General features: G+C 39.4%; 1 protein-coding gene across 1 annotated transcript; it reads right to left on the bottom strand.

Moving 5' to 3' along the window:
• Nucleotides 1-265: 265 nt before the first annotated feature.
• On the bottom strand, nt 266-15063 carry RIOK1 (RIO kinase 1). Its single transcript, XM_026044792.1, has 17 exons — nt 14993-15063; nt 14203-14398; nt 12995-13085; nt 11791-11860; nt 11064-11106; nt 10332-10424; nt 9228-9340; nt 9030-9110; nt 8349-8435; nt 7667-7804; nt 6922-7025; nt 5854-5960; nt 4631-4696; nt 2819-2938; nt 2555-2608; nt 1367-1513; nt 266-550 (listed from the first exon to the last, which is right to left on the bottom strand). The coding sequence occupies exons 1-17, from the start codon at nt 15061-15063 to the stop codon at nt 440-442; spliced, it is 1692 nt and encodes a 563-aa protein (XP_025900577.1). The 3' UTR covers nt 266-439.

The raw sequence follows: 15063 nt of genomic DNA, 5'->3' as shown, positions 1-15063 counted from the left end.
CATGAAATGGTCCCCAATCAGGCATTTCCTTCTATGCTATAAAGAAAACATGGACTGCTGGGTGAACTATTCTCCAGCCTCTGCCATTTCCTCTCCTCACAGAATCTGTTTAAACCAAATCATCACTTTAGAGCAAACCAAAGTCACATGTATATAGTGCAAACAGGCAGGAAAGTAGGAGTCCAGCTACAAATCGATGCAAGTTTAATAGCAATTTAAACCTGCACTGCACATATAGAGGATTTTAATATACACAGGTATGTTAAAATCTTTTTTTTTTTTTTTGTAAGAATGTGCTGTCCAAACAATTACATCATCTTGTTAACAAAACAACCCTCACTTTTAGTACTGTATGTATATAAATAGAAGATTTTTAATTAAAAGAAAAAAAGTAAATAGCCCACAACAACCAACCCATTTCCCCAAGTCGGAGCCAATTTTATTTGCCTTTCTTCATTTTGGCAGTTTTTTCTTTCCGCTTCTTCACATGTTTTGGAATTTTGGTTTTCCTCTTCTCTCTTTGGGCTTCTTTAACCATCTTTTTCCTTTCCTACAAAGGATCAAACACCAGTTACTTAAAAGCATCAAGAATAAGAATTTAGACTGAGCTGAATTGATCAGGTATGCCAACATTGTAGCAGCTACAGATCTCTAAGACAAGTGTCTGACGGGGAACTGCAGAGCCATTTAACATAGTTGGCATCTACCATCTCTTGTCTTTCCGGGAATGGGACATTCAACAAGTAATCCCCCTTATCTTAAAACTATCATAAATCCAGCAAGTTTCATTCTATTTTTGCACAGGGCTCTCACTTACAGGGTGATACTCTGCAGCAGACCCAGAACAAAACAGGGCACATATGCTACACAGTGCAAAAAAAGGAAAACTAAAAACAAACAAACAAAAACAAACTCTCTTTCTCATAGCAAAGCGAGTCAACTTTCAATAATGGTTCTAGAAAAGCCACTATGGCCACCACACATAACAATGCCATTATGGCACTGTTACCAAATTTCCAGTTCTACAGGTAAGGAGCTTCCGTTTCCCAAGCAAAAGGTTAGATAGGGCACTACTACATGCCTGCTCACCAAATCTGGAAGAGCAGCCAAAGGCACTGAAGAGCTGTCCAGTCTTCACTTATTTCTGCATATGCATAGCTTCAGAATCCCCCACACAGATCTCTACTCTGACTTTGTCTAGACTGGAGAGCTATGTTATATGTGCTGCTGTATAAGAACACCATTAAAGGAAATATCCATAATGAAATTTGCGCTCTGCTCTCACTCTCCACAACAGGGAGACCATAGCTTGCATCCACCAAGAAACAACTGTAAGAATCTACGTTTGGATTTGCTGACAGCTTACCTTTTTATCTATGCCAACTTCAACAGGTTTATCTTTAGGATGTATAGATTCTTTACAGCCCAATTCAGAGTCCTCTGAACTGCCATCAGCATCATCGTCAGAGCTGCTTTCTGATTCCTCAACCTTTTTTTCAAGAAGTGCAGGGATCTGCAAGACAGACCAACACAGAATTTCTTACATCCAAACTCAATAGCACAAAGGCAAAAATCAGCATATGAATAGAATCTCCTACAAAGAAAATCTTTAGCGAGCTTTGAGTCATCTCCTTCAGCACAGTCATCAATGGATTTCAAGAAAAAGAATGAAAGAGGTTAATCCAAACTAAATCCAGTAAACTTAGAATATTCAATACAGAACCTTTTATGCATAGCTGCATTAGCACTTCCRAACCCACTGATATAAGGTAAAGACCAATTCGCTAACAAAGAAGGAAGTTAATTTAATTAAATTCAGATCATAAAACCTATTTGGGGCACACAAACACTTCAGTAGAAACATGGGCATCTACACTGCAAAACACACTTGATCTTAAATCAGACTGATGACTGTGTCAAAGGCTGATCCCTTCTCATATTTATATTTTTGTTTAAAAATAGTCTATAGCACTGCTAGATAACGTAGGCTTTCAGAAAGSGGGGAGGAGGAATCCAAACATGGTCCCTGCTTTGAGCAATCAACTCAAGATACATTGCTTTAGATTAAAGCACATGACATGAGAAGTAGGATCAAAGTATTGATYGTGACATTTATACACATATAACAAGACAGAAGTCTTATGCCTTATACAGCAGGGTGGATCTCTGCATAGTAATTACAGCACAGACACCATGACCATATCAAAATTTATGGACATGAACAAAAAGCATTTTTCATGTTTTGAAAGCATCTTCCCTCCCTCTCCATGCATTCCCTTAAAGAAGATGGTAAAAGCAAGAATGATCACTTGATTCTCATGCAATCAAACACCATATCTGAGGGCAGTTCATCCTCAGGTACACTACTACATCAGATCCACTTCCACACAGACAGGGCCAAAGCAGACAGAAAAGAATCATTCTGCAATCAGCAAGTTTCTTCCATGGCATCAGATACAAGATGAGGCATTCTCTGCACTCCTTAAGCATTTAAAACCACAAATAAATAAACAAACAAACAAACAAACAGATAGATAGTAAAAAGCCCTCTCACCTTCTGAACACCAGACAAGTCCTTCTTCAATCCTGTCACAGTCTGATAAAGAATCTACACCCAGGAATACGGAAATAAAATTACGTTATCAAAATGACTCATATCTAAGATGTAGAGAAAAACATTACCTCAAAAGACAGCGACCTATGCATTAATACTAATCATACAATTTTAAACACAACCACACTGCATTTTACTATCAATTTTTAGTAAGAATTCGTATTCTCCTCCCCTCACTTGCAGTGCCTCAGGATGTCTACTCACGTTATCCTGCTGAACGTTCAATGCCATGTCCTCCTCTTTCAATTTTGTCATTATATCCACATCTCTTTCATAGTTTTTAACTTCAGTCAATGTTCGAGGTATGTAAGCCTTCTTAAAAACCTAGTCGAGTGAAAGGAAGCAAGCACATTTGCTAATTTACATATAGTTTCACGATGTTCTTCCTTCCTAATTATGCATCTTCAGAAGAATAATCGTGAGGAGTTTCACGGCTCCAAGAAACTCAGAAAGAATAAGGCAGTAGGCAGTAACCCATTACCATTTTCATTGAAGAATATCTGAATATCTTTTTTTTTCCTGAAGTAGACTGAAATGGAACTTGCACATTCTTTATAGCTCATCACTAATAATAAGGCTTATTCATTATTATGACCATCAGCAGCCCACTTATTTGGGAATTCCAATCCCTTTGCTTTCCTCTTAATTGATTCAAGCTTTAAGGTTTTGTGTTCTAAATAGATTTTTATGTTTGTATTGTGAGGTTTATAATGCCTTCAGGCAGGACCTCCATTAAAAATCCATTTTTCAACTTAATATTTATACAAATAATCTCTCTGTTGACATATACTCTAACTCACAGAGTGTTCCTGCAGCAGTAAGGTAAAAGCTAACCACCATCAACATTTTACTTCAGATTTGGAATGTCATCTCTTGAGACCATACTCCAGCAAACTGAAGTCACTAACAGATCAGATGCATTTTTATTTTACATGGACTCCACTGGTATCAGTCTATCATCTGACTAAAACCACACTTTACATCATAATGGCTAGACCAAGTCTGTGCAAACAGCAAAGACTCCATTTCCACAGGGTTTGCATTTAATTAGCTCCACTCTTTCGTGAGACAGAAAGTGTCACGACCAGCCTGAGGTCAAATGGGAAGCCTGTGAGGGCAGGAAACAACTCAGATGGTACTAAACCATCCCTCTTACAGGACAATCAATACATTTTTATAGGAAAAGGCTCTGAGAATAATGCGTTTGCAAAAAGTGTAAATTTGTAAAATAGCAGCCTCTCGTCCTATATTTCAGTGGGACATCTATTCTCAGGAACTCTTAAGAAACAAAAGTCTTTGCCAAGCATGAGCCAACAACAGTCACTAAAACCTGCAGACYTCCAAGAGCAAAATAAAAGTCTTTATCAAATCAAGCAGTGTTGACTCCTACCATAAATGCCTGATGAATTAACATTAGTACATTCCCACTGATAAAAATTCCACTCAAGACATAATATTTTATTTTTTTTCTGGAAGAGCAACTTAAGATTACAACTCAAAGGAAACTTTCCAGAATGCTAGCAGTTTTCAGTGATGCAAACRGAACAGATTTGTGATGGTTTCTCCTGCATGCAAAAGCAAGGTAAAGAAATAGTAAACAGAAGAACTGATTTAGACTGGGAAGAGAGATAGATGGGCAATATGGTCAATGCACACATCTGATTATCCCATGAATTTTTTCATTTCTTCATTTTGCTTTAATCACATTGGCACAATCACATCTTTGTTTCTTTGCTTCTAAGCTGATCCTGAACTGGAAGACATGTMAAGTCACAAGCAAATACATGGGTTTACAGAGCGCAGCGTCTTCCTTCCAATTTCTGCTCTTTGTCATTTCAGCCTTTTACAAAGAGCACCCCTCAATATTCTGTGTTCTCAACTAGTACAGGACATGCCAGTATCATAAACACTATGTTTTATCATTCGTAATTTTTCCAAATTAAAGAATAATTTTCATTGTTTAAAAGAGGTGAGATTAATATTAATTTAATAGGAGGAACAAAACTCCCCACTTACTTCCTCATCCACTTTATCTTGACTAGATCTTTCCTCCTCTGTTCTTTTGGATGCAATTTCCATTGCCTAAAGAAACATAAAGCAATATAGTGTTATCATGCTGCAGAATCACATCTTTAAGCCAACCAGCCATTCACATCTTTGTATTCTACCCGGACCCCCAAAACCCCACAGCCCTCCTCACAGCAAGGCCTTCAGCGACACCTCGTGGTACCCGGCATTTCTGCAGGGCCCGGCACTCTGGCTGCAGATTCCCCTTGCTGCTGCTGGAAGATCACACTCCCTGATCCTTCCAGACCAAACTGTGCAGGCCCAGCCTGACCACAGGAAGTAACAACACAAGGAGCAAAGTGGGCAGTACGCTAGTACTGGGCTTTGCTTTCCCCACTGCTCACAGAGGGGGTACAAACAAGTCAAATCAACCATGGAGCCCTGTCCTGCTTCACTCAGCTTCCAGTTATGGCAGGAGTACAGAGCATCCAAAACCACCCGTGCCAGACAGGTATTTGGATGGCATTCAGCCTCTGCCCCGTGGTCTTGGCCAGAAGTATGCACACATCCTGTCTCCACTCCTGGCCTGGTTTGCATGGCTTAGATTTGGCTCCTTCCCATTTCTTCAACTAGTGCTTCAACCAGAACAGCTATTTGTTTTTCACCTAAACGGAAGCAAAGTAACAGCACCTAGAAAAGATATGTTTCATTTACCTCCTCCTGGATCCAGTACGSCCCACCAGCCAGCACATTTGGCTGTGTTAATACTGTGTTCTTTGGAGTAGYATTACCTTGAGTCATTCATTTCCTTCCCCAATTTCTCCCTGCTTAAGTCGGCATTCTTAATTCCTTTCTTTATATAAATACTGTTGTACTCCTGCCAGGTATCTCCCAAGCTAAATAAGCTCCCTATTTCTTCCTTCTTGGAAAGAAGAAATTGAAAGCATTCCATTTTACTGCAAGTAGCACCTGACATTTGAGTTTGAGCAATTAGACCTCAGAAAACATAGAATGAAAATGTGTTCATCCTATAATGCTACACATGTACCACATACTGGTACATCCTATAATGGTACACAGAAGATCCACATATATGCCTGAAGTGCTGGCATGACGACATCGTTTATGAGCCCACTTAAAGAGCTGGCAGCAAAGTGAGTGAGAGGGAGTTTGAACCAAACATGATTATTTTGTTCATACTTTCAATGAGCAACAAGGCCTTGAGGTCTTACCTTAGAGAGATAATCATCCAGGTTCTCACTTGTAATGGAAGGATCAGTAATAAACTCAAACAACTCCTTCACTGTCATCACAGCAACATTGCGCTTCTGAAAAAAGTCTGTAAGGAATCAAAAAAAGGTCATTGTACAAAACATAAACCTGTTATGTTAAAGTGAGAGTTACAACAAAATAATTGCCCTGACAACTTGGAAAAGTCTCGACTGCACTATTGCATTCCAATGAGTTTTGAGGGTGGGCTTTTTTTTTTTTTTAAATCAAGGCACTCTTTGCCATCCAAAATAAAACTATCTTCCAGCTGCAACATATCTGGAAGGATAGAAACTGGTCAAGCCTCAAAGCCAAATCAAACTCCTCAGGAGCCAGACTGAATAGAGCAAGAAGGAAAAAATACTTCAAGACTGGTGCAGTATTTGTAATTGTCAAGCTCAAAACATAACTACTTCAAAGAATAAGGTACGTAAACCACAAATTTTTGTCAAAGAAACTGAGAAGTATCCACTGAAACACTGTACAGACTAATTACGATCCACCTCAGTTAGAAGACATATGGGGCACAATAACATACTAGCACTTTCTCTAATACTATGCTCAAAAAAGGTTTTTTGAGGCAATAATAATTAAATTTGCAGGTTGCATTTCTGCAGAGAACATAAGGCTGGGCATTTCTTCCCAGTCTCTGTAGTAGGATTATACAGTGAAAACCGGGGGCAGGGAGGAAGGGAAGGGAGGAGGGTGAGGGATTGGACTTGGAAGGTCAGCAGCGATTAAGCAGAGCAAGCCAAGAGAACCTCTTTCTATTGCAAATACGAAATTCAGCCACGTGACTCACTTCAGTCACATAATTTCTAGCAAAATAGGATGCACAGTCTTCTGAGCTCAGCACAATCGACAGCTCCCCAAGAAGGCCACAAGAAGCTAGGAGAGGGGACGCTGTGATTCAAGCTTGACAGCTTTGACAGGCCGGCAAGCGTCACAGCTGAAAGACCACACGAAGAGCGCAGTTCACCTTCCCACACCAGGCCGCCCTCGGCGCCGGGGCCGAGCGGCAGCGCACGCACCGTTGACGTTGGCACAGTCCTTGCGCAGGAACTCCAGCGCGTGCGGGTGGTCGTGCTCCACCGCCTGCGACACGTCGATGATGTGCACCTCCCCGCCGTGGTACCTGTGGGCAGAGGCCACGGCCGCGCTCACACCACCGTGCCCACACATCCAAGGCAGCCCAGGCACATAAAAACTGTACTGCAAACCTAACCTAACCTTTTTTTTTTTTTTTTTTCTCTTTTCCCCGACCATATATTTCATACTAGAGCCAGAGAGATTTGGGATTTTTGGGGGGCTATCCTTTCCCTCTTCCACCCCGGCTGTATTAGTAAACTTAAAAGAAACACAAAAAGTAATGCTGAAGACAGAGGGGAGGAGGAAAAAATATTGTGTACATGCATATATATTATATGCATATAATATGCATATATATATATATATATGCATATATAATATGCATATATATATATGCATATATAATATGCATATATATATATTATATACACATAATAATATATACTTATATCCAATTATGTATATACTACATATGTATCTTGCTGAGTTTTTCATTAGTTGACAGTTTCACTTATCAGGTTACTCTTTATAGAGTTTTCAGAACTGAGTTAAGAGCTACATAATTAAGTAGATAAATTGAAAAGCCCATTTGAAAAGCCCTCCCCTGCTCCCCCAAAAGTAGATTARTACTTTAAATATATGCACAGATGCATCAACAAATATTAAGAACAAAGTTCAAAAACATACAGCATGTTAAATTCACTGAGATCTGCATGAACAAGCCTGGCATCTTGATACATTCTTCTCATGTACTGGATGATTTGCAGGTACAGCTCCCGGACTTTTGAGTCAGACAACTGAGCATTCTTCAGCAGAGGAGCAGGCCTTGAAATTTTCACACACATAAGACAAAGTGAGTACTTTTCCCYTCATGCCAGCTGGAAATGCTTTAACTGCAGTACTTGACCCTTCTGTTCTGTATGTGGAAAGCCCACCCTGACTGACTCGAGCAAATGCAAGGAATCAACCTGTCAGGCAGCAAAACTTGGTACACGCTTGCCAGAGATACAGGGAGCAACATTTCTGAAGTAAGCTAAGACACTGAACTATCCTACACTAATGCAGAGTTATCTTCCCATACTATTAGCAAGTCCTTTCATCTATATTCGCTGGTTAAACCACTTCAGGACTTCATTTTGAGAACAGCAATGGCTTCAAAATCAGGCAGACTCTCTGCAATGGTAGTTGGCAAAGACTGGGGTATTCTACAAGTCACACACACATGTAAGAATAATATGCTAATTTTACAGGCCTAAAGTAATAGTAGGTAAATTCAATGACTGGTTTATTTTTAATAATTATTTTGATTTTCTAAGGATAGTGTAATGTAAAGTGTAAATATAATGTAAGGATGTGTAAGGATACTTACATATCACCTTTACCAATAAAGCCCATAACAAGCACATGACTTCTCAGCATAACTGGCTCTGGGCAAGGTATCTGAGCTGTATTCAACCTGTAACAAGAACAAAACCACAAAAAGTAAAAACAAACCAACTCCACTATTTGCATAGCAATAGAGCCTACAGAAACTCTTGCCTTAAGCAYTGGAAGAGAGTTAAAACAGAGCTAAAGCGTTCTTTTACAAATATTCCTGCTTGTGAAAAAAATAGGAGATTAAAAAAAGCCAACCACACACAGCCACCCTGCTCTGACCCTGCTTTCTAAACATCCTTATGTTAGACAATGGATGTTTACATTGTTTAGGTTAATCCTACATTAACCTATATCACACACAAATACACACTGCTGCTACTCAGCAGCAGCTATTTCTGACTTTTTCCCACTTTTCAACTCAGTCAACTCAGAATTCAGATGCCGAAGAACTTAACAGCATGAACAGTAAGACAAAGGAATTGCTTTATTTTTCTTTTTACCTCTCTCCTCCCTTCCACAGGTAAGCTTAAAACAGTTTCTAGAATACTCCAGAGATCAAGAGATTGTGAACCAGTATCTAGCAACAGAAGGATATCTCCTATAAATATGAGTTTCATTAAGAGAAATGAGTTTTAGTTTGCATACTAAAATAAAAACTGAAAGAAAGAATCACCTTATTAAATTCCTCATTTCTTTTTCAGCCCACGTCTTCACCATTTTTCTTGGGTTGCCTTTGCAATATCCATGACGAAATCTTTTAAAAAAAGCACAAATGACACCACTTAAGAGTATGCAGTATTAGCAACAATTATTTTACCACTATTCAAACCAACTTTACTCTTCTTTAAAATCAGACAAAACTCCAGCTCACCTGAATTCACCAGTCACATACTTGTCCCGATCTTTAAACATCAGAATAGAAGTTTTGTAAATCTTTATTGCTCTGCTTTCTCCATTTGCAGTACTGGCATGATAAACATTGGCCTATTGGATTACAAAGGGAAAACGAACATTTAAAGGAAAAGTTCTCTAGAGTAAATCCAAATTCTTGTTCCACCTCCCCCAGTCCCAAGATGTTTTCCAGGATGTCAGGCAGAGAGGATAAACTTTTTCACTTTAGCCTCTTCATGGCACTCAGCTGAGCCAGCACAATTGTGCACAAGGGAGAGCTGTCTCTGTAAGCAGCAACCCACAGGAGGTGTCTAAGACTGGGTAGGGGTATTAAGGCACACAACAAAACTCCACATCATCCACGTTTTGAGACTGAAACAACACCTTGTGTGAATGGTTAATCTGAGATCTGTGATCTATTTAGGCCCTAAAGCATGACCCAAATGCCCCATGGTGACACCACCACACAGCACAGGATTACACTTTAAATCAGCACCTAAAGACTCTAAAAAGTCAGATCAGCCAAGAGAACAAGCAGTCTAAAACTATCTTACTAACCTACTTGATTTGGCCTTAATTAACAGCAATATTACTTGATAGCAACAGTACACAAACATGTCAATTTTGAAAAGGCGAAGGTTTAATAGCATTTTAAACAGTATTTTGCTATGCCATTCAGGCATTCCCATCTCCTTGGAGGTGTGGAATGGGTCTGATCTGCATGCATGCGGACTGTCTTGCTGAATAAACATTTAGCTAGGTTTGTTTTTCAGACACTGTTTTATATTGTGGGTACACATACCGTTTCCAAAAGTTTCAGTTATAACGCAAAAGTAATGGAAAATTACTTCTGGACAAATGGACAAAGGTGGTCAAATTTAAATGTTATCAGAAATTTTTCATAGCCAGGAAAACCAACTTAATTTAATGTAAGCTGCATTTTATCCTAAGATGACTTTGTACTAGTCACAAAACACACGAAAAGCAATACTAGAACAAAGAATTTCAACGCATCTCTGAGCACTATCAGTGCTTACCTAGGTTGCTGAGAAAAAGACTACATGTTAAGTATAATGCAACTTACTTCTTTCCCTGTGCTGATGCAGCCGTTGATTTCCGATATGACACCTCTAGTTAGCATCTTGAACAGAATCATTCGAGTTCTTGGATCCAACACCTCAAGGTTAATACAGAAAAGTTAGCAAAATTGCTCTTGAGGAGAGCAAAACTTACTTCTATAGTCTACTCTTAGTACTGCATTAAAAGGACTTCAACATCAGACTGTTTTGAATAATCAAATACAATTCAAATAGCAGCCATTCAGGATTCTATCATGATTCTACAACACTGCCTCATCTATTCTTTTGCTTTTTTCTATTATTATTTTTTATTTTAGCATTTTAGAACTAGTTGAAGTTCTAAAGGATGAAGGATGAGGAGAGATGTAAGGATGTAAGAGAATGATCCATCCATACTACACTGCATATATTTTAATAAGCTTTCCCTCAAAGTACAGTTACCATAAAATGAAATAGAGCAACCATGTGTCCCTAGCCAAGCAATAGCTCAGTCTTACCTAAGAGAAAATAAAACAAAATCCAAACTAAAAAGGCAAACACAGAATAGTGCATTGTTTCTTGGAGTTTGGTAAAAGGTTAAGAATAGAATTCTAGTTTCTTTAGCATACCAACAAAAACAGAATTCCAAGATGAAATTCTGTTCCTACAGTAGTTCCAGAGAGTTTTACCATCAGCTCCAAAATTCCAGATTATTGGTTCCAATCAGAACAGAAATATTTCATACAGTAAGGACTTACCTGTTCTACTGTTGCTCTATCCGACTTATCCTTGACTCGATACCTAGTAGAAATGAAAATAAAATCAGACAATCCCACACATGGGCTCTATATTTTGACAGAATAAAGGACGACATTCTACTACAAAGCGAAGTTAAAGGTCTCAAAAAATAAGACTTTCAATTCTTACAAAAACAGACATTTTTCCTGAAGGCAGGAGGAAAAAAAAATCCAACATCAGTGCTCTTCACTATTACAGACACCTTTTTGCTTCCCACAAAATACGCTCGCTCATGAGAAAACACTATCTGTCTTAACAAGTTACAGCTATAAATTGCAGCCTTGCCAGGGGCATAGGGAAGCCTTTCCTCACTGAATCGTCAGGGGGAAATCTTCGGTAGGTTTCCAGTATTTTTTTCAAGGCCAATTGCTCAAGGACCTCTGTTTAGGAGAGGAGTAGAGAAAAACAGCCTTTTGCTAGTAGAATTAACAGCAGGTAACTTTCGCATTACTACACCAATACCAATTAAATCTGCTATCAACTGTAGCAGGAAGGATCAAAACTTGGCAAGAGATTCAGAAAATAAAAAGTTTTAAAAACAGAATGCAAACTACATATAGTATATTTACGGTTTTTTTTTCTTAATAAATTTATTAAAAACTCTGGATCAAGTTAGTAGATAAGAACTCTTATAAAGACCTCTGGGTTCAACTTAGGTCAGTGAAAAGAGAGCCAATCATAACTCACAGGTCTGCTTCTTTTTGTCTAGACTTTTCTGTGACTCGGTTTATAACGGAATCATCAAAATTCAGCTTATCTGAAAAACAAGTAAGAAAAAAAGAAAATAAAACCAAAAGCAAAAAAAAAAAAAAGTTTCCCATGTTCAGAACTGCATCTTCAATTCTGCTGTAAGCCAATACACTCTAATACAATGCTCAATCACAGTTAATCTCTTTATAACAAACTCCAGTGGCACTTAAAGCAAGTACAATAGAAGCATCAGTTAACTTCATTTTTTCCACTCTGTCTGTACTTCAAAGTAGGGCTGTAATGACAACACAGATGACTGACACAGTGACACAGTCCCACAAAAGACCTGAAAATGTAATGTCACCCAGAGATGCTGAGRAAGAAATAGCCTCTTGGGTAATAGCTTATTGTTAAATCTATCTGTCTTTTTCTTCCCCACTACAATGTCATTTTTCCAAACAAMAAAAGGCAAGAGCCTCTACGATTATCTATCCCCAGTGTATTTAAATGGTATTTGTTAATTGCTAAGTGTTTAAAAGCTGCTGAATTTGGCTACATATTCCAGTAGCGCCCTTTAGATCTTTCATCCTTCATTTCAGATGACCTTAGTTAGGAAGGAAAAAGAACAAAGTATTTATAATATTCTAAACAAATAAGTAAGAAATAAAGTAGCCAGTGCTGCATCTAAGCTCTAGGTTGAGCAAAAGGGCTGTTTCCACCATATCATAAATACCACCCTACATAAGTGCACACAGGGACCTCTCCACCTGTAGCAGAAGGACACATGAGAACTGTTGCACAACAGTTTTGTGGCACAACTTGCCACAAAAATACTGCAGGAACCTGCAGTTTACCAGGAAATTTAGCAAGTTTGAGAATAGCCAAAGACATTCCAGCAGAGAAATTATATCCTCCCACGAGCTAGGCAACTTACTCCTACACAGAAGCTAGGGAAGTATTTTGTGTTATCCAGCGAGGCCAGAAAAAAAAATAGCTCTCCAGCTCTGAAAGGGGTATGAGAGCTGATTAATGAAGAGCACAGGCAACTGCTACTGGATAAGAGCTCTTTTCAATCTCCCTGGTAACAGTTAACTGCCATGCTATTCCATCAAGTTGTGACTTAAAGCAAGCAGACTTAGTCTAATAAAATCATAGAACGCGTATCTATTATCATAAAAGAAGACAACACAATTATACTCACCTAAATTAATTTTATGTTCAAATTTCCTTAAAGCCTTGTCTGTAGGGGTAGACATTTTTGCTGAGTTGCAACTAGGGATCTGTCTATTTGCCTGAAACAAAGGATTTATAATTTAACTTGCCTCCTCCAAAGAGCCCTTGAAATACAGATAGTTTCATGGGAAAAAGTCAGGTCAAATGCCTATGCCCAGAGTTTTATATATACTAAAGTAAAAAGAGTGAAGAATCAGATATGGATTAGCATCAGATTTTCACAGAATCACAGAATATTCAAGGTTGGAAGGGACCTCTAGAGATCATCTAGTCCAACCTTCCTGCTCAAGCAGGCACACCTACAGCATGTGGCACAGGGCGGCATCCAGGCGGGTTTTGAAGACCTCCAGAGAAGGAGACTCCACAACCCCCCTGGGCAGCCTGTTCCACTGCTCTGTCACCCTCACAGGAAAGAAGTTCCTCCTCACCTTTATTTCACTGCAGAGAAGAAAATAAAAAAGACCCATAGCAGGGTTATTTTCAGTTGAGCAATCATTCTGTAAGTCTCTTATATTTATATTTTTATCCCTAAAAAGAACAGGAATAGCAGAAAGAAACAAGGAAAATATTAGAGGGGAAAAAATGCAGAAAGAAATTAATAGACAAGAGTTTCCAAGGCTGTTTTCTTGGAAATCTCTTACCTGAGAATAAGAAGGACACTAGCTCTGACAGTCTGTACTTTTCAATTTGCAGTGAACCAAATGCTTCTAATCCAACAGTGTCCACCCTAAACTCAACTGTGTCTAGCATCTCCCTTCACCTCCTCCACTATTAGTCTAAAACACCACTTGTTCCATTCTTAGCATAATAAGCAGGTACTATATTTTTGACGCACAAAACACAGAAAACCAATGATGAAAAGGAAGCAACAGTGCCACAGTGAGGGTAAGCAAAATAAAAAAGTTAAGAAGCCTTATAAACAGAAAGCAAAACACAGTAACAAGCAGGAGGCAGCAGCAGGCCTTGGAGCAAGAAAATCAAGTGGAGTCCTGGCTACAATGCGCATTTCCATGTGGCATGTGCCAGAGGAAGAGACTCAAACAAAGGGGAGTCATCTGAGGAGAAAGCTCCATTTGAATTTCTACTCAGCATAATATTAACACTGAAAATGGCCTTACGGTTAGCTATGCTTGTTTTTAGGCACCCTTGAGGCTCATAGAATAGCCTTCAACTTACCTGTGGATTGCATCCAACAGCAGCATTGGGGCGCTTCATAAGTCTTCCCATCTCATCATCCCAATCCCAGTCTTCATCTTCATCTTCCTCTTCATCATAATCATCATCTCCATCCTCAGAATTGATCTCTTCACACAAATGTGACTGGCAATTCTTGGATACTTCTCCTTTTTCAGCTGTTTCTGTATTCTCTTCACTTCAAACACAGACATTTATAAAACTACCAATGATCACTACAGTCATCAAGGTATTTGTCAGTTCACCTGTTTTTAAGTGGATATACAGAACAATATCACTATCTTTAAAGGACGGACTACACTTAAGTGATCTTCACTGCTTCAGTGCCACCTTCTAACTTCCTTTTACAGCCAATTAGATCCCTGTGACTCCCAACAGATGTCCGATGATGCTAGCCAGCTCCTCCATTGAAACCAAACCACTCTGCTGCTGCCACAGCATGGAAAAAAAAATAAGCACACGTACGAAAGAACTCTGAGGACTGAGCCCTTTTGACTTATACGAGCTTTTGATTTCACTCTATCACGCTTGCCACTCTCCTTGCTACGCTTGCACACGCTCCTGAGCAGATTTTCCGCAGGCACTTAGTACCTATTTGGCAAAATAGGAAGATTTGGAGCATGCAAGCAAAGACCTTATTCAATTCAAGAGAAACAGCAGCACGTTGGCACCACACCGTAGCCGAGAGAGCTGCCCAGACCTGCCCGCCCCGGGACCAGGATCAGTACTGGGACCGGACCGGGACCGCCCCCGCCATTCCCCTGCCTCGTACCCGTCGGAGCAGTCGGCGTCATCAAACTGCCCCGGGACGACGTGCCTCATGGCCTCCGCCCGATARTCCAT

The sequence above is a fragment of the Nothoprocta perdicaria genome, unplaced genomic scaffold (genome assembly GCF_003342845.1).
Source record: "Nothoprocta perdicaria isolate Ctin4 unplaced genomic scaffold, notPer1 scaffold_382, whole genome shotgun sequence".
In the NCBI taxonomy this organism is placed as follows: Eukaryota; Metazoa; Chordata; class Aves; order Tinamiformes; family Tinamidae; genus Nothoprocta; species Nothoprocta perdicaria.
Note: the sequence above shows the minus strand (reverse complement) of the source record. Positions and strands in the feature narration are given on the sequence as shown.